The sequence below is a fragment of the Sparus aurata genome, chromosome 5, assembly GCF_900880675.1.
Source record: "Sparus aurata chromosome 5, fSpaAur1.1, whole genome shotgun sequence".
Lineage (NCBI taxonomy): Eukaryota > Metazoa > Chordata > Actinopteri > Spariformes > Sparidae > Sparus > Sparus aurata.
Window position 1 is genome coordinate 21296136 of NC_044191.1, and position 25260 is coordinate 21321395.

Here is a 25260-nt window from a genome sequence, read left to right on the forward strand (position 1 = left end):
ATTTGCCAGATAATTAAATGGTTACATGATCAGTAACCGGCAGATAATGAAATTATAGAGGATAAATTGAACCGATAATACAAACCCAAATTCCTTTAGTTGACTTAACAAGTGCAGTATTTACCTATGGTATGTGCTGGTATGCACCTTTTTAAAGTTGGTTTGCCAGCTGCCAGTAAACACAGAAAAGAACAAAGATGTAGAGCTATTGTACCTGTGTGGAGCCATGCAGTGTAGATGAGAGCCGCACATGTCATCGCTGAAGTGGCAGTTGTTTTGTTAAGTTTAGAAGAAGACAACACATTGTTCCGTGTTCCACAAGTGGTTGGAGAGGAGGTAAAAGGCCATGAGTGTAACATAATAAATCTTGTTCAAACTATGAAATCGATCTTTACTAACTACATCTCTGGATTTTACCAAAAATAATCCAACGATATTTAGAACAAAATACAACTGTTGCATTGTCATCGTGAGATAGAAATACAATTAGGATACCCCCGTTAATATCAGATTTTGTGTTCCTCAATCCTGAATGAAATAGTGCAGTCTTAGAATCACATGCATAAAGAAATGCTTTTCCATCTTTCTGCATCTGGTGCCCTGGAACAGAGTGCACAAGACTTTGCCTTTAAGAGTTATTTTTTTGGAGTGGGTGTGATGGTTTAGATCCCTTTAAGAGCAGGGGGATTAGGATGATGCTGATGCTTAGTGTCTTGGCCTGGGTGCCTGTGTGTCTTGCTGCCTCTGCCTGTATGTCAGCTTGCTCTGTGTGGGGCTGGCCTTTGGAGCCATATTTGCTTGCTGCATCTGGCTGATGTGCACAGAGATTTCATGGTAGACAGAAAGAGAGAGAGGAGGAGAAAAACTGGGAAGAGAGAAATGGTGTGTGACTGTGTGTGAGTCTGTGAGAAGCATGTGCAATGAAGCTAACTGGAGCAGTGTGTCCAGGATGCGTACACGCTTGACGGCCTGGCTGCAGCCTTGTGATACAAAACATTTAGGGTTAGTGTATTTGTCTGCACACACACACACGACTGTTACATGGTGTGCGTTTGTGGAGATGATGCATCAGTGACTCAGCTTCAGCTGTCAAGTATGTTGTGTGTGTGCATGCGCATGTTTACATGAGCAAGTGTGACTGTGACTTGGATGAGCATCAGGACTAGACAGCTAGTAGTCATCATATGACTATGTCTTTTTTCCTGCCTTATCACCTATCAGCTGTCCATGAGATGCAGAAACACTTATAGAACAGCATGCACACAAGGACACACAGACAGGCACACACACACACACACACACACACACACACACACACACACACACACACACACACACATACATATATGGATGCTCTCTAAAGGGACTGTAAAGTAAAACGAGATCCAGCAATGTCTGGATTTCTATTTCCTGGTATCAATCAGAGCTGTCCCAAACGATTATTTTTCAAATGATTAATCTAGCGATTATTTTTTCGATTAATCGACTAAACTAACGATTCATTTAACCTTACATGACAAAACAAAAGTAACGTTGTAACTGCCGTTGGTAACTTATATGAGGAAAAAAATACTGCAGTTGTAGGCGGAGCAGCGTCTGTTATCCCGCCTGTCCTACCAACTCTTCATCACATTTCTGCCTGAAAAACAGCGTCTGTCACCGGCAAAAACCTTTAACTCACTCAAGTGGTTGTGTTGATTGAAATCCCTGCGATGGTCAGCCCTCCCGACCGAGACTTCAGTGAACTTTCCCCCAGAAAACAGCCTCCGTCCCCGCAAGTGACAGAGTCACGCAGCAACCTGTTTACTGATGGCGATTATGTAATAATGTAATTTAGTGCAAAAACGGAACTCTTTCACCTTCCAGGGTGTTCAGGGGGCCGGGTTCTCAATCACTACACATTATAAACGGTCCGCGGGTTTAGATTGACAGGGGGGACACCTGGGAAACACCCCGACGTCATCATCATGACGTATACCGTCACGTCTCTTTAGGAGCGGCAGCGCAGCTTTCTGTGTGAGTTACATGGCGGTTCGTCTTTATTCCAGCGGTGCTTTGCCCTGTGTGAATGAATAACTCTGGAGAATTGACGAACCGCCGCTGCTGCGTTAATGCAGTGTCTCTGTGTGAGAGGGGCTATTCTCAGCCTCCACAGGTACTAACACTTCCTGTTTGGGACGACGCGTCGACGCAAATTATTCATGTCGACGAATTTATGTCGTCGATTACGTCGACTACGTCGGCGCGTCATCCCAGCCCTAGTATCAATAATCTGCCTAAGTTTGTATCCCTGTAATTGAGAAGCTTTATCTTGCATGTTATCTGTTTTAAGTTACATAGCAATTAATATAACATTGAAATACTTATAGTTATTCTCACCCTGCTCATAAAAGATTTAATGCTTTGCTTTCTTGGGTCAAGTAAATATCATATTCGTCACAAAAAGTGATGTGTATTCTCAGTGTCAAATCAAAGAGGATCTGTATCGTCAGCCTAAAGGAAACAAGCGTCTGACCTTGTCCAGTGCAGTACACAGCAGTAAAAGTGTTTTCATGTCCTCGTGTGTCTTCCTTACTGCTCTGTTTTCCAGGTCAAGCTGGCCAATGCCGGGCCCGTCATGGACATCTGGTGGCGGTAGCAGCAGCAGCAGAAGCAGTAGTGTGTATGTGAGCGTGGTGCCCCACGCCTAGCCCATGTCCAGCCCATAATGCCGTCGTCCACACGGAAAGGGGTACCAAAGGACCCCGAGCTGGCCGACCTTTTCTTCAAAGATGACCCAGAGGATGTCTTCTGTGACCTGCACGAAATCGGACATGGCAGCTTTGGGGCCGTCTACTTTGTAAGTGCCAATTCACAATTTTATGTGGCTTCCACAGTTTATGAAGTACACATATTGAATTTTATCTCATCTAAACTGAAATGTAAGGGCTCTACAAATGTCCACTGTTAAACTAGTTATGAAGTCTAGTCTTCAAGCTGTTTCCATGGCCATATTACTGGGTTGTTTCATGTGGTATTGTTCGAAGTAGTTTTTCTCAGGTCTTTGCCCCGAAACGTTTCTTACTGAGACTCACTCACTAACTCACACACTCACTCACACACCACTTGAGGACATTGCAAATCTGTTCAGAAAAAGTTTCAAAGATTATTAAACATCATTGGGCCTTGATGGTTTAGAAGTAACACTCTCAGGGGAATGATAAAGATCTAGTGGTGATGCTGTTCATGGTGGATTTTATTGGCTGTTCATTCAGCTTGAAACCGAAAGAAAGATGGTATATGGATGAGGGACTGGACCATTTAAGAAGTCCAAAAACAAGGCACTCTGCCCTTTACTACATGATGATTATTAATGCACAAATATAGCTTTTTATTATGTTAATGGGTTACCCTACATAGTCATTCATCGATTCACTGATTTGTACATGTGTTGTAATTGTAGCCCACTACATCATGGGCTCTTTGAATGCAATTAAGTGGAGACAGATTCCCTTTACGCACTTTCTCTGTAGCCTTTCTTATTAATCTCATCATCACTAATTACTCATCAAGCCTTTGATGCTAAAGCTGCGTGGAGGGGGGTTAAAAGCATACTGCAACTCTTTGCTCTTTCTTCATTGCTTCTGCTCTGCTCTGCTCTGCTCTGCTCTCCTGTCCTCTCCTTTCCTTTCATCTCATCTCATCTCATCTCCTCTCCTACCCTTCTCCTCTCATCCAGATGCAGGGCTGGGGGCGAAAAGCCTCCTCCCTCCTCCCTCCAAAGACAGCTGTTTTCTTCATATAGAAAAAGAGAAGCTGTCAATAGTGGGACAGGATTTTCTTGGCTGGCAGCCCTTTACCATCCTCTTCCATCCCATGTCATTTACACACACACACACACACACACACACACACACACACACACACACACACACAGTGCCCCAACACATCACTAGTAGCCCTGGTGCCCTTGTCCGTCTGGCTGACGGGCTCCAGTGTAGATCTAAATCCTGCCCTGACGCTGTGCTCACTGACACACTTATGCTGTCTGCATTACAGCTGGTACACTGTGAGCCTTAGCTGTTCAATAATAGAGACCTGGTACTTGATGATACATTATGTTGCATTTGCAGATTTACTATAAGGAGCACTGTCTTTTATTTATTTATTTCTTTTATTGCCTAAAAGATATTCAGGATGGTGGGTACTTTTTCACCCCTTTTTTCTGCAGTTATCCAATAATCTGCCCAAAAGAATGGTTTAGCCTTCATTTGTCCTGTGTTTGGCAAGAACGGGCTGAAAGTCACTTGCTGCATCTTGTTAAGATTCCTGCTGATAATTGGACTCACATGGGCATATTAACACTTATGTCAATAGGAGGACACAAACATTTTAGAAAGAAAATCAAAGTGAAACTGCAAAATTGCCTCCACCCATTCCCAGTGGAAATTATGAATTTTCACACAACCCACTGTGGGAGAAAACGCTCAGCACCCAAGGAAATTAATGTTAACGTGTGACGAACATGCAAACACCTGAAAAACTGGAATCCTTGTTGCACTGAGCCGCCTCAGGCAAAATCTTTTACAATACTTTGGTTTGGTCCAACATTTAAAAAATAAATGTCTGCAATATGCAGTAATGCTGTTAAATACTGCTGCAGGTTGAGGGGGAATATACAGTGGCTACTACTGCAAATGTATGCATAATCTCAAGGTTATTACTGTATACTATATGCATGCATAGTCAAATACAATTATGTAATTGTATGTGCATTCATAGCTCATGCATGTGGAGGGAAAACTCCATTATAGAAGAGAACAAGGGGAATTCCCCCATGCTGAGTATACAGGCTCCTCACTGTAGTGTATGTTGAATGAATTAGCTTATTGTAAGTATTGATAAACCCTCTTTCTTCTGCAGTGACAATTAGCATGAAGTATTTGAATACATAATTTTTCCCCTCTTCACTATACTCATCTATCTATACATCACACCGGAGGGCAGCTTCCATGCATGAACTGACAGGCAATCACAGGGATCAAATGAATCTGAAAAAAAAAAGAGTCAAATGGGAATACTGCCGGCTGTTACTATAATTCCATTTGAATCTCAACATGAAATTCCCGTTCATTTGTAAGTGGGATGTAGCTGAGATGAGGGCTTAAGCTGAGCTGCAGTGTAGCTGTCCATAAGGCCAAATGCCTTTGAGGTTAACATCACGGGTTTAGAATGGGCATGTGGATGTGCACAGGCAACTTAAATGCTTGCAGTTGCTGCATAACCACACATCATTTACCTGCGGTCTTCCCTTAATCACGTAGCAGAAGGCGGGAATTTGTTTTAATTCAAATGAGAGAATCTGTTCCTGCCGTATCACTCTGATGTGTATGTGTATGGCTTTGTGCGTGCTCAATGATGTATTGAAGGCATTGAATTTATCCCACTCACCTCTGTATCACCTTTAAGACATTAAATCAGAGTCAGTTTACTTTAATCCCTCTGTTTTGCGTTCCTAAGTAATATTTAAATATAGAAAATGGTTTATTGCATGCTATAATGTAGTTGTACAGTGTAGTCAACAGTTTTAACTCCTCCTGTGGACCCCTTAAATGGATTAAGGCTGACGTGTAACCAGATAATCTATCTATATACACTTAAATGTATTTATGTCTACATACGACATAACAGTATGTCATTAACCTTTAATAAAGTATTTAATATGAGGCTTTATGTTTATATTAAACATTTTAATTTGAAAGCCAAAAATGGTTTCCCTATTTAATTGGAAATATTGATGGTTCTAAAGTAATTTCATATTCAACCATGCAACTCTTTTTCTTACCAGTGTGTTTTATCAGTGTGTTTCAATTTTGTGATCTATTGATGCAGGATTCTTTTTATAGACTGTCTTGTGATGTTTTATGCAAGGATTTCTGTATCAGTTTGTGAGGCTTGTCTGTAAATAAGACTTGTGATCTCTCTGTTTTCTCCCTTAGGCACGCAACTCCTACTCCAACGAAGTGGTGGCCATCAAAAAGATGTCATATAATGGCAAGCAGACTACCGAAGTAAGAAAAACAATCATACAAAGGAGCACACAGACATTCAAAACGTTGCCTTCAGACTCAAGGTGCCATTGTAAAAGCATCATCACAGTTTTGTGGTTGTCTCGATTAACCATATCTCAAGCTTACATTTATTTTCCCCTGGTTTGGCACAAATCTAGTAACAGTGAACGCAGGAGCATTATGTCATTCTCTAATGACATAATGTCATTCAAGCTTGACACTAGTTCGTGAGACTGCGATATCTCATTTGTGGTGGTTAATTACCCTTAAGGAACAAAAATAATGACAAAAAAAGACAAAATAATTACTCACTACCAGATGCATATTTTAGAGCAAACAAATTCCTCCAACAGATGCAAATTTTGGAACAACATATTCCTCCCTCAAGGAAACAACTGTAAAGATTTCAGCACAAGTGTGTTTCAGAGGGCGTCCTGTATAATCACAACATACACCTCACTTCTCTGTCTCTAGTAAACTGTCTTCTCTTTATAAACTTTAGAGATGGATTTAGAAGAGGACTCTTGCGTATCACTGCTGTGATTGTATATCATCACATTCCTATCATCATATCAACACTATTATTTATGTTGATAGGAAAGTAGTTTAATAGCAGTCTGTCTGTATGCAACAGTAACAGATGTATAAAAGTCGTCATACCTGTGTGAGTGTTCACTACTATTGAGGTCAGCTGGGATTTTGTATTCAATGTCACTGCTGAGCCCACTTAAATGTTACTGTGATTGTACCTGTGGAGTGTAACCATCTGTGTGTCTGGATTTGTTTTTTGGCAGAAGTGGCAGGACATCATTAAGGAGGTCAAGTTTTTGGGACAGCTGCGACACCCAAACACGATTGAGTACAAAGGCTGCTACTTGAAAGACAACACTGCCTGGGTTAGTGAATCCCTCTCCACGTCTCCTTTTGTCCTAGTTCCCTTCTTTGTTTCAGTGTTGCAACATTGTTAATTTATCTCTTCCTTCCTATCTTATTTGTCTGATTCTTTTCCTCTTCGTCCTCATGTCTTTTAGTCTCCCACTGACTGTGTTTTCCCATTGCCTTCTGCTGTTTCTCTGCATATGTTGTTGTCAGACATCATAATGTGATAAGCTGACGTAGAGAACGACTTCATAAGGTTTTAACTTGACTTGAAGCTTTGTATTCAGGATATTTTCTGATGACGTACACACCATGCAAATGATTAGTTATTAAGCTGAACTGTATTCTGTTTCAGCTGGTGATGGAGTACTGCCTGGGCTCCGCATCAGATTTACTAGAGGGTAAGTGTGTTTATGAATGTTTTAATTGCACACACACACACACACACACACACACACACACACACACAATCATGTTTTTTATTGTCAAGTCAATGTGCCCAGCCAAGAGCTGATCTCACAACCCCCATGAAACCAACATCTGTTTTCTTTTACATTTAGGTTATTGTATAGAATTAAGACACAAGATATTATTAAGTCTTGTTTATTTTGATTTAGTTTCTAGCTTATAGTACTTTTTCTACAGACAAAAGAACACTTTCTAGTTTTCAAAGCGTAAATCTTCTTCACTGTTCTTCCTCCGAGCTTTCCTGACCTGAACCTAATGTGTTATTTTAAGCACCTATGTGTGCACTCATCACTGACGCAGATGCACACACATGACAGCTGGCCTTGGCCTGTTTTTGGGACTTCTGCCTTTATGAATTTTCTCAGTCATAGTTCTGCAGTGACCTTTTGCCTTGGCACATAGTCTCTGCTTCTATGATGGTCCACACCTACTGCTAAGCCAGGTTAGGACCCCATATCACAACTGTTTCTACACGTTGTCTATATGGTAGATGATAAGGGTGGACTTTGCTATTGTTATATCAGTGAGGTTTTGGTCAAAGCTGTTACGAATATTTGAGCAATCAGTTAGATGTCAACTATTAAATAGTTGTCAAGTAAAAAAATAAGTCAAAATTATCTTCTTTAATGTGAATATTTTCTCTTTTCTTTGCTCCTGTATGACAGCAATTTGAATAGTTTTGTGTTGTGGACAAAACAATACATTATAGGGCATCATCTTGATGTTTAGGAAACTCTGTTTAGGAAACTCTGGTCAACACTGCTTTTTTTAAATGTATAAACCAAACAACTGATTGATTGATCAAGAACATAACTGACAGATTAGGCAACAATAAATGTAGTCCTAGTATTGGTTGCCAGTGCCTTGCTCAGGCATGAACTATATGCAGAAGCTTTATTTAGAAACATGTATAATGTAGGTCTTTGTGTAGAGCTGTTATAGTTCATTATTATATAATTCAAGTCTTTAGAGGGTTCCTACTCATTTCCACTGTGCTCATTTTTTCCAAAGTTCATAAGAAACCACTCCAAGAGATGGAAATTGCTGCCATTACCCACGGTGCCTTGCTAGGACTGGCTTACCTACATTCCCATAATATGATTCACAGGTGAGTCAGTCTATCACCACGCTCTAACATTTCCCAACAGGAACATATGAGAACATGATAAGATGAGTTGAGAGGTGCTCGTGTTGTCCCTTTATTGCACCATTAAGTAATTAAGCTGTAAAACCTCATGTCTGTACTTATCCTTCTTCAGTCTATCTTTTATTGAAGACAAATATGATTGGCATCCAACTATGGCACCATAAAACCAACGTTTTTAACTGTTCATCTGTGTTATCATGTGACATAAAACCCATCAAAATGCAGTTATGACATCTATTAATATGTCACACCAGTGGCCAGTTTGTTGAAAAAAGATGATGCATAATAGATCACAGAGAACTGATGTGGCCTCTCTTGGCTGCTGTGCCTACATGTTGTCTTTACATTCTCACTCTCTTTATCCCCCTCTCCCATCCAGAGATGTGAAAGCTGGTAACATCCTGCTGACTGAGCTAGGTCAGGTCAAACTGGCTGACTTTGGCTCTGCCTCCATTGCCTCACCTGCCAACTCCTTTGTGGGAACACCTTACTGGTCAGTACACATGAGACAAGACAGACATATGGTAGGGCATAACATTAGTTTCTGTTTATGCGGTGTGTGAGTTATTGTTGCCATCATACTGTCAGTGTTTTTTGAATTTCTGCATCTGAAGTTAAACTCATAAATGATAGGATTTTTCTTGGCACACTGGCAAGTATTTCATGAGAGCCCTTTTCAGACATGCTCAGTGTTAGGTAAATGTGATGGTAAAGTTACGTGTTGGTCTGAATAAAAGCTTGAGTCACTTTTAAGTAAAAGTAACAACAACTATTTTAGGTCTGACCTAGTAATACTAATAAATGATGAATTTCACGAGAACCTTAATTAGAGAAAGTAGAGGGGTTAGCCTGCCTTGCTCCCTCTTGCGCACCAATTGCCAAATATTGTGCCAGAATTGTGGCTCTTTCTGTAATACACTGTCATATCCAAAAGGAACATTTGAATATTTAAACCCTTTGTTTAAATAACAGAAAGACAGCACTTTAACAGCTTGATGAGGCCAGCATCATCACGTATTCCATGTCTGAAGCGGGTTCATATATCAGAACAGCCAATCTATTATGTATTGCTCATATAGAATTCATCGACTCTACCTTACCCTCCACCACAATACTCATTCACATACTTCATGCAGATTTGATGGTGAATGCTTATTATCACATAAACAGCTGGACCAGTGATGGGCTCTCATGATCCCAAAGGCCAGCAGCACACAACTTTGTCTCATTCGTCACGTTAAATTCACTCTTGCATACACACAAATTGTCACACTCGAGGTTTACAGAAGCACACATATATTCCAAAAACTGAGCTGCTATCACAGCATACCAGAGTCTTTGAAAGCTCTGAGAGGCTTAGCAGATTATAACATTTTCATGGATTTTTTCCCCATACTTAATAAACTGTGTTGGTGTGTGTGTGTGTGTGTGTTTGCATGTGTGTCTCTCTGTCCTCAGGATGGCCCCAGAGGTGATCCTAGCCATGGACGAGGGTCAGTACGAGGGGAAAGTGGACATCTGGTCCCTTGGGATCACCTGTATTGAACTTGGTAAGCATACATCTATGTACACGTCAAAGAATGCATATATAGGCCTATACAGTCAGAAATTGCAAAGATTTAAGCTGATTAAAAATTAGTCATGAAACCGGAAGGAACTTTTTTTTTCGTTCTTTTACGCTTTTCAGACTTTGAATCTGCCTCATTCAAAGAGAAGCTGAGTAGTGAATGTGCAAAATTTCACTCTGATCCATCTGACTCCCAAATCTTTTCTCATTTTAGCGGAGCGCAAACCGCCCTTGTTCAACATGAACGCCATGAGTGCCTTATATCACATCGCACAGAACGACTCTCCCACGCTACAGTCCAATGAGTGGTGAGTTGAAAACACACCTCCCAAATATTAACACTCAGATTTTTTAAAAATCATTTTAATAAAAAAAAACAAAGTTGTAGTCTTTGCGGGATGCTGTCTAATATGTGAACAGTCAAACTGACTTCAAAATGTTAAAAAAAACTTACCATCAGCTGTGAATATTAAATCCGATCTGCACTCAGTCAGGGAAAGACATCCCTGTGTTAATCTGCACAACCTGTGATCCCTGCAACAGGCCTTGTGCAAGGTCACACTCTTAAGTCTCTTATGTAATTACCTGTGAAACCTCCACCAAAGACATACTGTGTAAATACCCATAGCAGTCCTGCTGAGCTGTGATGCAGATTTTAATGTACCGTATATCAACATCAAAACAAAAGCGGTATGATTATTCTAATGTTATGCTAGTAGTTAAAACTCACATTTTTTGTGTGTTTGCCATACTAACTAGGATGTTTCTTTGTACACAGACTTTATGCTGCGCTCAGCCTCACAGCTTATGACTGCAGATGCTAATAGATTCTCTAGAGACTGTCCTTCTAGACATCAAAAAAACTTTAAGCAATTAAATTTAGGCCAGCTAGGTTTTAAAAAGCTCTTTGCTGTGTTTTTGCAGCAGCTTTTCACCCACAGTGTAACACCTTATTTTAGCAAAGACTAGTTTTGCTACTGGGTATTATCACAAAGAATTAGATTTCCATGTTTAATTCACTTAATAATTGAAAAAACTTTATCTGAAATTTTTGATTTCTGCTGATAAAGATAACGTTGGGTTTTATTAAATTTATTATGCAAGAAAATAAAACTGGCTCTGTTTTTGAATTGATGTGTCAAAGAATACAAGATGATGGGTGTTAATGCCGCTTGTAGCACTTCAGTTATGAAGCTTAGTTATTTTATAAGCAAGTTATTTGGGCTCACAAGGAATGAATACTTACTGTATACTTTTAATTTTTATTCTTTTAATTCTAATTATATTGTAACTTTGTATATGTCTTTCATTGTATCACTACTAAGGTATGACAGTGAATTATGTGCGGTCCTAAGCATGCAGAGTCGTGTCTGTCTTTGCTCCTTGTCGTATGATGCAAGAGTCTGCATCCTCTGCACAGCCAAGGCAAGACGCTGAATATTGCTCTCTACCTGCCTTGGAGCAGCCTGAAGGCATAAGTGGCCTTCCTGTGTTTTCTACCCAAGCTCTCAATTAGATAGATATTTACAACCTAAAAGAGTAAAGTATGTATCATGCTTTGACGAAAGAGCATATCATTGTAAACACGAGACAGGAGGGAGTCTTTTAAGCTCTAACTTTCTACTTATGACTACATGAAGATGAACTTTAGTAAAATCAGCATTGGCTTGTAGCATCATGCCGAGGCGAGCCATTGTGTGGGGTGGTGCAGGGTTGTGGTATTTTTGGAGGAGCTACAGCGGCCCGAGGCGTCGGCAACATCCCACCAGATGAGACTAGTAGAGACATCAGTTCCATAGTGTAACTTCAGTACACATATTCAAGGCCACACTGTGCACACATTGGCATGACATACAAGTGCACTCATGGACCTTAGCTCACCACAGAGGACGTTAGATAGGGAGGTGGAGGAGCGAGGTGGTGGATGGGCAAAATTATTGACTCTAAAATGACACCTATTGTGCATGTTGACAATTTAAATCTTAAATAGCACCACAGGGTACTTCATCTTAACCTACACACACAGTGTTACATATTCTGTGTTATCATGAGTGTATTTTTAGATCAGAGTCAGTGGCACGGTGTTCCACAGCTCCAGTGGCCTATATTTTTATTGCTCCACATATTTACATAATCTGTATATGGTTTATAGCAGCACTCAGAGATTACATAGGATGGCTCTGTTTTAAGTCAATGATATGATAATCAGAGAAGAGATTACCCATCAGTTAAACATGAATTGACAGTGTGAGCAGTAGGTGCAGCTCTATCATTAGATTGTCTCTACTGTTCCTGCTGAGTGAAATATGTTTGAAATGGGGAATCACTGACCACCCATCCTCTGTCCCAGGTCTGACCCCTTCCGGAGCTTTGTCGACTACTGCCTACTGAAAATTCCTCAGGACAGACCCTCGTCAGGGGAGCTGCTACGAGTGAGTGGGCGTACTCTGTAATCCCCCCAGCTGTGACCTCACTTCCTGCCTCAGTCAGTCCCTGAGCCATACGGATGAGTCATTCCCACCCGCCAACGGCTCCCTGACAAGCAAGCATATACACTGTGTCTTCTTCAAGTAGAAGAATCAGGCACCCTGCTGTGAATGGCTTTATCTCTTTTTTTTTTCCTTTGTTGTAACTTCCTGTGCTGCGCCTTGGAGCCACGCTCCTCAAGGGCTCCACAGTACTGCATGTATTTGCTGCTTTCACATCACTCCTTTCAATTAGACTAGAACTGGTATGAGGTTTTAAAATGCTTATGCTGCCCTGTTATTCAGAATCTTTGCATTTAGTTGGGCAGTTTTGTTCATTTGTTAGTTTTTTCTAACTTTATTTAATGCCTTATTGAAACTATGACAGTAGAGAGATAACAGGAAACGAGCAAAAAGTCAGATGAGGGAGGAAATGCAACAAAAGTCCCGAGGCTGGATGCGAACTGAGGACGTCCGGGCACACAGTGGTGCTGTCCAACTCTTTTCCAATTTAAAAAAACTTTTAGATCATTTTAACAAAAAAATCCACTTAGTTGAACCTTTTCAAAGCTTTTAAGGAAAAAAGTACTTAAAAGGAACCGTATGATAATTACATCTCAAACTGCTATTTAGAACATTAATAATGAACCCTAATTCTCAACATTAAGAGGATGTTGTCCTTTCATTCTGTCATTCTCCACTGTCTTCTGTCAAATGAAGTTAGAATTGGATTGCATGAATTTAAAGTGAATCGCAGCTGCAAGTCAGGCCTTTATGATGACATTTCTTTAGCCACCCTTTCCAAAATAACCCCATAAAAACACAATGAATTTACATGGTGTTGATCCCTGTATGTTCATTGTGTTCCCCTGTAAACGAGGAGTTGATCTTTTTGTTTGTGTGACCAACAGGTAATCCTATTGGCCCACTAAGAGTTTTATGTTCTTGGTGATCATGCTTAACAGTGCAGGGGCTTGAGTTTTCACACCTGGCTCACCTTAGGGAGGATGAAGGGGAAGATGTGAGGTTAGCTAGCGGCTAAACACAGCGTTCCCCACTGCTGTCTTGGTACGATCGACATTCAGACTGGAATTGACTCTTCCCAACACTCCTGACCTAAATCCTGGCCGAAAAACCATTAAAGAAGGATAAGTACAAAACAGACTTTGGATCAGTGTCGAAGGGGCTGTTTTATACTGAAGGGCTTGGGGGGGTTGGGGTGTTAGCTTATGATTAATACCCCACTTTCTCTTCTCAGACACAGGCACACATACACAGGCACACATACACAGGCACACACATAGGCACATGCCCCTCCAAGCTCTTTAAAGGGGAAATCAGGTCACTAATCTGGGGGCCTTGAGCTATCAGTGTTCTAGCTTCAGGTTAAACTCACTCTCTCCCTGTATACCACTTTCAGAATGATAGTAATTATATACATAATGAAATAATAAACTCTCAGTGACCTCTTCCCATAAATATCCAATGTTAAGCAAACAAATGCTCGTTAAAAATAGTTCTGGGTGGTATTTGGTTTTGGTGCCTTTTTTAATCCCATGAATTAACTAGAGAACCACAGATATTTCCAGTACAACAACAGATTCTCTAATATAAATCTACACATCCTGAAATTTGAGAAGCTGATACAAGTGAATATTTGGCATTTTTCCTTAATAAATGACTTAAACGTACACCAACAACTTTTAATCAGAAGTGAAATATCTTCATGGACTGATTTTTTTAAATGCTTAAACAAACTATAAAGGACAATACAATACAATACAATACAAAGAATGGACACAGTTAAGATAGCCCAGCTCACGCCAACGGTGAAAATAGGTGTGTAAAACAGCAAGTGTTGTTTTTACACTTTACTCTTTGTGACAATTAAACAAAATTACCTCTAATGGGTTAATACTGAGCAGGTTTATTTTGTTACCTTTGTACAGAGTCAGGCTAGCTCGCTCCCCTTGTTTCCTGCCTTTCTGCTAAGCTAAGATAAGTAGCTACTGGCTCCAGCTACATATATACAGATGTAAGAATGATATTCATCTCTTTATCTAACACAAAATGTTTAACTATTCCTTTAATGCATCAAGCATGTATGGCTTGGTCTCTGAGGATTTATCCCTGCTGCTACTGTCAGTGCAGTAGTACTACACTAGATTAAAGCAAAGTAAATTTTTTCAAAAAGTTGATAATGATATGTGATAGAATGCATTAAGTAAATCTCTCAGGATGAATTAGTAATTCTGGTAACAGTTTACATACAGGGAAGGGACCAAAGTGGCTGTAGAAATGTGGTCACTTCTTCCAAACACTGACCTTATAACTAGGGATGTCCCGATCCGATCTGCAGGACCGGGATCGAGGCCGATATGGGCATGACCGATTTTCACTGATCAGGATCGGCAAATTTGAAAGTGGACCCAAGCCCGATTTAAGCTAAAAGCTGAACAATGAGTTTACTCAAGCAATACAGGCAAAGCAGCAAACACCCGCGGATACTTTCAAGAGGAAATATCCTCGAGACAGCGACATGGCCAAAAATATTACAGAGAAGGTAACTGAATTAATCGCTCTGGATAACCAACTCATCTCCATGGTAGAGTGTCAGGATTTTGTTAGTCACCTGGAGTTTTTGAATCCCTGGTATGCCCTGTGATCTCGGCATAACATTGCATTGATTCCACTTTCGAGTTACACCTTGCTGGTATGTGTACTAGTTTCGTGGGTCTCATACAGCAGAGCATGTCAAACAGGCAATCGCAAAAATGCTGAACGCGTGTGAAATCAAGAAGCAATACGTCCACGATATATTACGTGACAACGTAAGGAATATGAAAAAAGCAATGGATGATACGGAGGTACCAAGCGTGGGCTGCCTCTCGTACACACTTCAGCTGGCTGTACACGAGGGTGTTTTTTCTTAATGCAGCTGTATTATCAAGGAAAATATTAGTAAAGGCTAAGTATCGGATCGGGACTCGGTATTAGCAGCTACTAAATAGTAAAGGATTCGGATCGGTGTCTGGGTGAAAAAAACCTGATTGGGACATCCCTACTTCTAACAAGGAAGAATCCTAATGATCACTTCTCACTGGTTGATAGGTTGAGGGTGGCCAACCACCCACAGTCGGTTGAAGGTCCGTAAGAAAAGGGGACAAATCACTCTCATCTCTATTTTCAGAGAGTGATGTCACTCCCCTGTGTCCTGACTAACCATTACACCAGCATCTGTCACATGGAGAGGAAGGTGTGCAGAGAAAAGGAGAGACCGCTGGAAATAGATTTAAAAATACACTTCTTTTTTACAGAGTATACATTTTTCAGTCCCGTACTCTGAGGTTGCATACATTTCAGCCATCTAAGCACACAATATTTTATGAATGAGGGTGACTGAGGGGAGGTGTGACTATGTGTGTGTGGTAGAGTGGGTGGAAGTGCCGGGGAGAGAAGATGTTGTGTTTTTGTTTAATTGTTATTTTAGTGTTTACGTCATTACAGTCCAGTGCTATAAAGTGTGTAAATAAACCACTTGCGTACATCTTTGCCACCTTATTCTTAGCCGACCCCCACCTGCTTCGCCCACATACTCTGACCCGCTGGTTATGCAACACAAAATAAATAATTACACAGATGCACACCCCCCCATTCTCCACCAAATTATACCTCCATCAGATTACAGAAAGGCTGGTCCCTACAGTTGATCTCGGCACAGCTTAGAAATGTGATCTAAATTAATTTCACCAACTCACAGTTCGATGCAAAACTGGGTCAGAAAAAAATCATAACACCAATGCTGTTTATTAATTATGAGTCTCTTCAATTAAATTTCTTTCCAGATACGTTAATGTTTGTCAGCCTTTTAGGGCAAATAAAACCTCCTGATTTAAAGACTTGAAACCTTCCCTAACCTATCATTCAGTGGTTGTTTTGGTTTCTTAAATTTAATTTAATTGAAGCTGTCATTAACTTTGTGCTAAGGCAAATACAGTCTTGTTTGGTGGGAATGAAAGGGATTAAGAATGTTTACGAAAATCGATTTTATGGATAGTCTTACACACATCCCATGTGTTCAGTTTACTACAGGCTGTAGAGTACTTGGACTCCCAGGACGGACTGAGCAACCTACAGGCGCCCTCTAGTGATAGACACAGTTGCAATGCTTATTGAAATCATACTCTGGATGAAAGAAGTGAAACAGTTTTTAAGTTTGTAATAATTTAGAATGTTTAGGCTCCTGCAGTTATGAGATCTTATTTCATATATTTGGATTTACTGAGAAGTAACTAATCTTAAATCATCTCTGCAAACACCACTGTATTTACTAAATTTCCCAAATAAAACTTGCATTGTTGGATTGCTATTATAACTTTCATTTGTTAAATGGATTTAAATCGTAACATGTAGTCTGTTAGAAATGTTTGGCTAAAAAAAACAGATACAAGTGTACAAGAACACACAATAAAGCATCCTTTTCCAAATGTATATGCTGCTGTTCTGTTAACAATAAAAGTCATCAGCATCACCTTAAATTGACAATTTCATATCCATAAATTGTTTATAATGAAGAGTGAAGTAAAAAAAAAAAAATTATATAAGAAAGAAAGAATTATTTAGATTTCTAAACCAAATGTTCCCTCCCTCTATCTCTATTTGAATACCTTCGGACCCAGCTAACTAACTCACTCTCTTCTTCTTCTTGTAACTCCAGCATGATTTTGTCCGTCGGGAACGCTCGCCGCGCATTCTCATCGACCTCATCCAGAGGACCAAGGATGCTGTGCGCGAGCTGGACAATCTGCAGTACCGCAAAATGAAGAAGATCCTCTACCAGGAGAAACACAACGGGCCCATGGGAGAGAGCCAGGAAGAGGAGGAGGTGTGTGGAATAGGGAGAGGAAAGGGTTCATGTAAAAGATAAGGGGGAGTTGATTGGGCTGAGTCTCAGTTAAAAGAAGAAATAATACAGAGATGAGAATTACAGTTTGCCAGGAGTAACCATCGAAGGAGGCAAGTGGTTGAAAACATGGGCTCTATTTCAGTTTTAATGACAACAATTCTCTAACTTTCACTTTCAAAGATAAGTTAATTTTTTAATTTTTTTAGGGCTAACTTTTGTATAAGAAAGATGCATTACAAGAACAAAAAGTCTACAGGGTGTGGGTATAATCAGAGACTCTATAATCAAGCCAACTGAGGCAAATTAACAATAACCAAACAGGCAGGCCAATGTTACATAAAGCAGTTTAGGACTGCAATGATAATTTATTATTATTAACTAACTCTGCCAATTATTTTCTATATTTATCACTGGATCGTATCGTCATTACTCGACTTGTGTTTTCTGCTCGGCTGTAATGTATTAAGCACTGCAGTAGAGGAGCTTTTCACTTAATGTAAGTCAAGAATGCATGACCCTTCAAGCTCAGACTCATAGCACAAATGTGTGATGACAGGATCATTTGTCTGAAGTGATGTTGATTAAGTCTCAAAGATGGAATAACCAGATACTCTGCTTTAATCCAAAGCGGCTACTCTTGTAGTTTTGTCACTTGTAATGTAGTTTGATAAAACACAGAAATACAGTTGATAGCTGCTCACTGCACACACACACGCACACACACACGCACGCACGCGCGTGTGCAACAGCCTTTCTCCAGCAGCCGCAGTAGCCTGACATTGAGAAGAAATGTCCCTTCGTTGACCTGGCCTGAGGCAGGATAAACAGGCACGGACACAGTAGTGTCATCCTACACCACGTGAAGCAATTCAGAACAGCCACCAGACCTCACTGCAACAAGACACCGCTGAAGGCTTTGCTAAAAGAACGTGCGGCCCCAAACTTCATTTTGTGTTTTCAGGGGGGACAGAGTGGCTGACTTTTACATCTTAAGACAGAATGCCACTGCAGACTTAACTGAATTGTCTACTGCACCTTTATGCTGTGCAGGTTGTTTCCCTTTATCTATCATGCGCACACACAGATTGACATCACAGTCAGAGCAATGTGCAAGAACAAACTTATCTGAAACATATGAGGTGTTCATAAAATAATTGGCAATTTAGTTTGACTTTGACTTTTTCGAGAGGCCATAAGTTATTTTCCTGTATTGAAGCAACTGTGTGTGTGTGTGTGTGTGTGTGTGTGTGTGTGTGTGTGTGTGTGTGTGTGTGTGTGTGTGTGTGTGTGTGTGTGTGTGTGTGTGTGTGTGTGTGTGTGTGTGTGTGTGTGTGTGTGTGTGTGTGTGCGCGTGCGTTGACTTGCAGGACAGTGAGGCAGCCAGCTGTAAGATGAACAGCCTGGGCAGCAACCACTCCATCCCCAGCACGTCGGTCAGCACGGGCAGCCAGAGCAGTAGCGTGAACAGCATGCAAGAGGTGCTGGACGACAGCTGCTCCGACATGACCATGATGCACCCCCAGGACTATAGCAGCACCCTGGAATCCTCCCCGCACACCAAGAAGGTAAAGTTCAAGGGTAAAAGGTTGAATGATGATGGCAGGGAGGTGGCAAGTATTTAGGGCCAGATGACCAATCAAATATCACACCAAACCACTATATCATGTCGTGTGGGCAGTTCTTAGCACTTCCCAAAATCTTTTGTCTGCAGACATGAGGCATTCATTGACTCCAGCTGTTATATTCCAAATATGTTCATATTTAAACAATGGTTTAAACTGGATGCAATTTAACACTATTAACTAATAAAAAGTGGAAAAGAAAGGAATATATTTAGACTTCTCTGTGTACTTGCTTGCAAGTATGCACACTATAATGAACTATAACATTATGTCAGCCAAACAGAAAGACATTAAACTATGAAAACAGTAAAAGCTAAAAGCTAAAAGCATGTTTTATAAATTGGAATGAACACTTTCCACACCTTTTAAAGTGCGGCTCAGGGGAGAGCTGTTTAAATCTTGTCCAAACCATCCTGCCACAAAAAGTCATTTTTGAATATCACGGTTATTGTCAATACAGATTACCAGCAACACCTCTACTCCACTCAATAAAAACAATACCTTTTAAGAAAACATTCATGTCGAAAAGTTAATGATTTGGTTTATTTTAAAGGTGTACTATGTAGTTTTGGGAAATACATTTAATCAGAAGAGAAAGTGTGTTTGTTAAACAAACAAAATAAACAAACTGACCTTAAAGGAAAACACAATTTCACACTGTTTTACTTTGTTTATATTTGGCGGACCCTTCCTCTTTTCCAGCTTTTAGCTATGTATTATCACTTCATTGATATTTTAAATATTAAAAACCCTGAGTCATTTTTTTTGCATCGTGGCTTTGAGTGTGCGACCATCTTCCTTCTCAACCATACAAGTATAGCCTACCTCAGCCACATGCAGAGACAGCCTGGTGAAAAACCTTTTTACAGGGTCTGAATGATTATGGACAGGTTTCAGAGGCCTTGGTTTTATAAGTATGTTATGCTTCTTAGAGCCAATTACTGCAGGTCAGACTGCAATGTTTTATGAGGTGAAGCTAAATTATGCACTTTAATCATGAACCCGCCCATTCAATATGAACCCACTGATGGTTCATAACCTAACAGGAACTGTCAGTACACCAAGAAAGTTTAATGTAGAAATAGACATTCATGGGTGTATATGTAGGTGCACCGATGATTGTGATAAAATCAGCATTACACTGCTTTATAATCCTGTTTCAAGTGTTTAATTTCCATCCATTTCAAACACAACTATGTAGTTATACAACTAGATTTTTTTTCCCCAAACTCCAGTGTATCCGGTTGAATAGATTAAGGAGTTTCAATTCACACAAGACTTGCAGGTGTCTGTCCAACTAATTTCCATTCAGGTTTTCAGATGTCCTTCTGCTATAGAGACAAAAACAAATAAACACCAGCAAAGGTTGCTCCTCCTTTGTGGAGATACAAGCTGATTACAGACAGTGATAACTTTTGACATTCCCAGTTATTGTCCTCTTATTTGATTTGAAGTCTTACAGTAGTAAACGCTTTTCTGAAAATGCCATGTACCCACGTTTCTTAGAACAAAAGGATAATCAACAAAAACAGGGACAAGGACACATGGCTCTGTGGAAACATCCTATTGACTTCTCTCACTATTTCAAGTATATGTCCAACCCCTCCCCCCAAAAGGAAGAGGAAATGGAAACCGTTGACACACTGTTTGGCAGATCGCTTGAAGTTCATCACCGACACCATTCACACTCTCTGAACAAAGACTGCATACACATTTGCAAGCAGCACAAACTCCCCGCCATTTCCCCACTTACAGCTCTGTCATCCTGCACACACACACACACAAGCATACGCGCAGTATACACAGGTCAACACAATGCCTGACATTCTCGTTGAATATCTCATATGACTTAAAAATCTGTGAAGAGAGGGCTGTCACTGCTCTGTCATTCTCTTTCTTCATCAGCTCTTTGTATTTTGACAGTGCATGAATAAGGATGTCACTTTATGAACAGACAGCCAGTGTGTTGTTTCAAGTTCATGGGCTGAGCTGAGAACAAATGAAAGTGACACATTGTTTTCAGATGCTGATGAAGTTTCCTCTTCGCATGAATCGAATCTTTGGTCCCCCGGCTTCTGAAAATGTTTTTATCCATTTCCAGGGGGGGGGGAGGGATTCAGTGTTGACATTTTATCATGTTTTGCAAGGTTACAGTTGGCACAGTTTAAACTGATGATTCCTTTTGAAATTTTACATTCCATCTGATTTGAATCAATGGGGAGTTTTGTTATTGGAAATTCACAAAGATGGTGAAGAGTTTAAACACTGGCACAGTTTTGAGTGAGTCAAAATCTGTCCTGCAGCAACACTCAGTTTTCACCTTAATCTCTTATCGACGTTCACTTCGATGCCATTTTAAGAGAAAAGAAAGATTTAATCGGTGACTTGTTCTCATTTGACATTTGTTATTTCACACAGGACCATCAGTACAACTGGGACGATGGAATCCACAGGGACCACCGGTCAGGACTGAGACCGGCCTCCTCCGACAAGAGCAGCCAGGCCCAAAACTACAAGAACCAGGGCCGCTTTGCCACCATAAAATCAGCCTCACTAGTAAGTTTGACAAACTCTTTTCAATTGTCTGTTAACTCTTCCAGAGGATCCTCAGACTTGTTTTATGTGCTGTAAGGGTTTTGTGATCATTGAATTGTGGATCACTCATCTTGAAAGTTGCGTTGCATTTAAAAAAGCCCGAAAACGGAGCAAGCCAAAGTCTTTCACAGAGCATTATGTTTACACCATAGCGGGATATGAAGGCAAAGAAGGGTCTTTTTCCCTTCTCTCTGTGACAAACTGCACCTGATTCTGCTGATTGAGTGCTGTATAAATAAAAGCTGTTCTTTTCTTTGTTGGATTCATTTTGCTTTTTTTAAAACTGAAATCTCTTTCTACCTATTTATTTTCCATCACTTCAGTCCATCTTTCGGTCTCTACCTCTTCACAGTCCCTTTGTCTCTGCTGTCCAGTTTCTGCTCAGTCTCTGTTCCCATCCCGTCTTCCCTCTCATTCACTTCACTCTTTTTGTTTTCTCCCCTTGTACTATGCTTCACATTACCACTCCCCTCCCTCCGCCCTCTCCTTTATTTCTCAGTCTCCCGCACTTGATAATACATCATTCTCAGATCTGACTCAATGCTCTGAGTTGAAGGGGGTGGAATTCTCTCTCTCTCTCTCTCTCTCTCTCTCTCTCTCTCTCTCTCTCTCTCTCTCTCTCTCTCTCTCTCTCTCTCTCTCTCTCTCTCTCTCTCTCTCTCTCTCTCTCTCTCTCTCTCTCTCTCTCTCTCTCTCTCTTTCTCCATGTCTCTCTTTCTCTCTCACCCTCCCTGTCTGTTGTCATGGAAACCAGCTATAGTAACTAGTAAGTAGTTGTGGTGTCGTGTGCGTGTATGTGTGTGTGTTTACTCATCCATGACCCACAGGTTTTACTTGTGAGCCCCTTCTGCTGTCAGGTCTTAAACCAGACATGAGAGAGCCAAGCAAAGAAAATCTGCGTCTGTGTCCTTATACTGCCCTTGAACCAAGAGTAAACCACAGACCTTTTTTTTATCCATCAGTCTTCTTTGTGTAATCACACACAAATACAAATTTGCTTGCTTTTGTCACAGTCACTCGTGAATTGTAATTACAGAGACATCCATAGGAGCTGTAAAATGTAGTATCGCTGGAATCCTGATGTAAAATTTGAGGCTTCAAAATAAATAAATGCCACAGCGAAGAAGGTCTCCATGAACAGCAGCTCTCAAATTTTGCAAGTAAGACAATACATAAAATGTGTCCACCTTGATGAATCTATTGATGTTGTACTTGCGTTACTAGACCATTGTCATACTTTTCCTTCGGCATGCCAAGCCAGTTTCCTAAAGTCTAGATGACAAAAAGAAAAGAAAAAGAAAATAACGTAATTTTGTGGTTAAACCATTTTTTGTTCTTACAGTTTTCATCTGATAAAGAACCCCATTACCACACAAGATTGTTTTACTCTTGACTTTGTTTTTTATGATAATTATGACTCAGTTTATTAACTCATAATTATGCAATGTGATCATGTGATCATCATCAAGTATCTAGCCTATAGTTATGATATATCTTATTATTTTGAAAGTCATTCATCTCAAGAGAAAAATGTAAAATAGAGAAAAAGGAACATCGTGATGCTCATCTCAAGGCGGAGCCACATATTTCCTATAAAAGGGTTTACACAGCATCATCTGACATTCAGATTCATCCTCTCCCTTTTTTTTATTTAGAGAGTTACTGTCTCTTGCCTGACAGCTAATACAAGGGCTTTACAGTTCAGCAGAACAAGCTAACACCTTGGTCAAGCTAACAGTATTGGCTGCTAACAGCCACTGAGCAAGGTAGCAAAAGTTAGCTGATGGATGGGTCAGTGTAGTTTATCATAGCTGCCCGACCCCAGGGAAGTTTTGCAAGATGTTTGTGTTTTACTTTTCATACACCTAATTTAATTTCTTAATATTAGAGCTAGCAAACCTGATAGATATGCAGAAAATTGTCTGTCTTCTGAGTGTGGTGACAATATGCCCCTCCTCTTCCTCACTTTACACAAGGATGAACCATGAGGTCAGAGTACAGGGGTTACAGGACACATAACCATGATCAATTGTAGCTTTTTCTGTGTCCTCTGCCTACACAACATAACCTTAAAAAGAAAAATCCCCCCCTCATTATTTGCTTACCATTTATTTATCTGTTAAATGATCCCTTTAACTTAAAAATTCTGGCTCATTTTAAGTTAAGGATTAAAGTCAAACTAAAATACCTTGGATGTAAGCAGTGTGGCGAACGCTGTGTCGGCAGCTCTGTGTTAACGGAGGCTGTCTGTCTTGAAAAGAGGCGGCATTGTGTAAACCAAAGTATCTGTGTCGTGTGATAGCGCCAGTCTTGCCCGCCAGCGCTGAAAGAGATGACATCATCGCTTTCTGCTGAGCGCAGACGTCCTCAGATTGGCCTCGACTCGCTGAGACTGGAATCAGCAGGTAGACAAAGAGCGATGGAGAGAGAAGAACGGGGGGTCCAGATGGTGAGGGGTGATGAAAAGCGGGAAAGACAGGGAACGGGAAAACAGAGAGAACATTAACAAGAAGGGGGGGGGGGGGACAACATACCGCCAGAAAACGTGCACCCTTATAAAACAAAAACAAGTCCCTGGGTGAAAATTTAGATTGAATGAAATGTTCTCATATTTATGTAAAACTGTAGAGGAGATTCTAAGAAATGAGAGGGTGAACTGAAGTGAAAGAGCATGATGGCTGTTGAGAAAGACAGCAGATATCAGGGGTATGACAAGGACTGATAAACAGAGGTGAGAGAAAAGAGCAGTAGAGATTGAAATCTGGACTGACAACGAAGGACAAGTGAGGAAGAGAGACAAAAAGAGGATGTGCTTTGTCACCTAGAGGTGACAAATCTGATGTAGTGGTTGGAAAACACAGAAAAAAGGAGGGGGTAAAACTGAAGAGAAAGACAGAAGGAAAAGAAAGAAGCAGGAGATGGAAAGGAAGGGAAAAGGACGAGGAGGATGGGAAACCGCAGAAAGAGATGGATGTAAAGTGAGAGGGAGAATGAACTTGAGACAAAACGAGTGTATGAAAGGGAGGGCAGGGGTTATTATAGGTCAGATGAAGTAACTGTCTGAAGCCTGCATGAGACACGGCATCACTGTAAAATATTTCACCTCATCTGCTGCTCGACTCGTCCTCAGCACACTGTTGCAGATCGTAACCTGACAGCCTGTAAACCTATCAGCACGTCAACAACAGAGCACCAGATTGAAGTTCTCGACACATCAAAACATGCACCATCCCCATCAGTCAGCTCTTTTTGATGAACAGCAGTGTACTTCAGTGGCATCTGCTGTGTAGTTATAGAAGAAAAGTATTAAAAGACTTGTTGCACAGGTAAAATGTCAGGAGTTGTGTAGAAACCAGATGCACCTCTTTTGTAATTGCATCCCTTTTGAGGCCCAAACAGTGACAGATGAAAACAGGACTATAAACGGGTCTTTAGAGGCTTTTTGCTTCCCGTCTTTAGCCAGATGACTTCACCATATGTTAATATACATCTGTAGCAACGTTCAAACAGCCTTCTTTTTCTCTCTCATATCTGACAAAGACCCAGTTTGGAATTAAACAT

At 40.5% G+C, this 25260-nt stretch overlaps 1 protein-coding gene across 1 annotated transcript in view; it reads left to right on the forward strand.

Annotated features, from left to right (window-relative positions):
* taok3a (TAO kinase 3a) overlaps positions 1 to 25260 on the forward strand; it is a 73564-nt gene that overhangs the window by 37208 nt on the left and 11096 nt on the right. Inside the window, 12 exon segments of the mRNA XM_030416095.1 lie at positions 2591 to 2839; positions 5979 to 6050; positions 6845 to 6946; positions 7285 to 7330; positions 8409 to 8505; positions 8924 to 9037; positions 10003 to 10094; positions 10326 to 10419; positions 12462 to 12543; positions 17294 to 17461; positions 18850 to 19047; positions 21523 to 21660. Coding sequence (XP_030271955.1) covers positions 2708 to 2839; positions 5979 to 6050; positions 6845 to 6946; positions 7285 to 7330; positions 8409 to 8505; positions 8924 to 9037; positions 10003 to 10094; positions 10326 to 10419; positions 12462 to 12543; positions 17294 to 17461; positions 18850 to 19047; positions 21523 to 21660 — 1335 coding nt within the window. The 5' untranslated portion in view covers positions 2591 to 2707.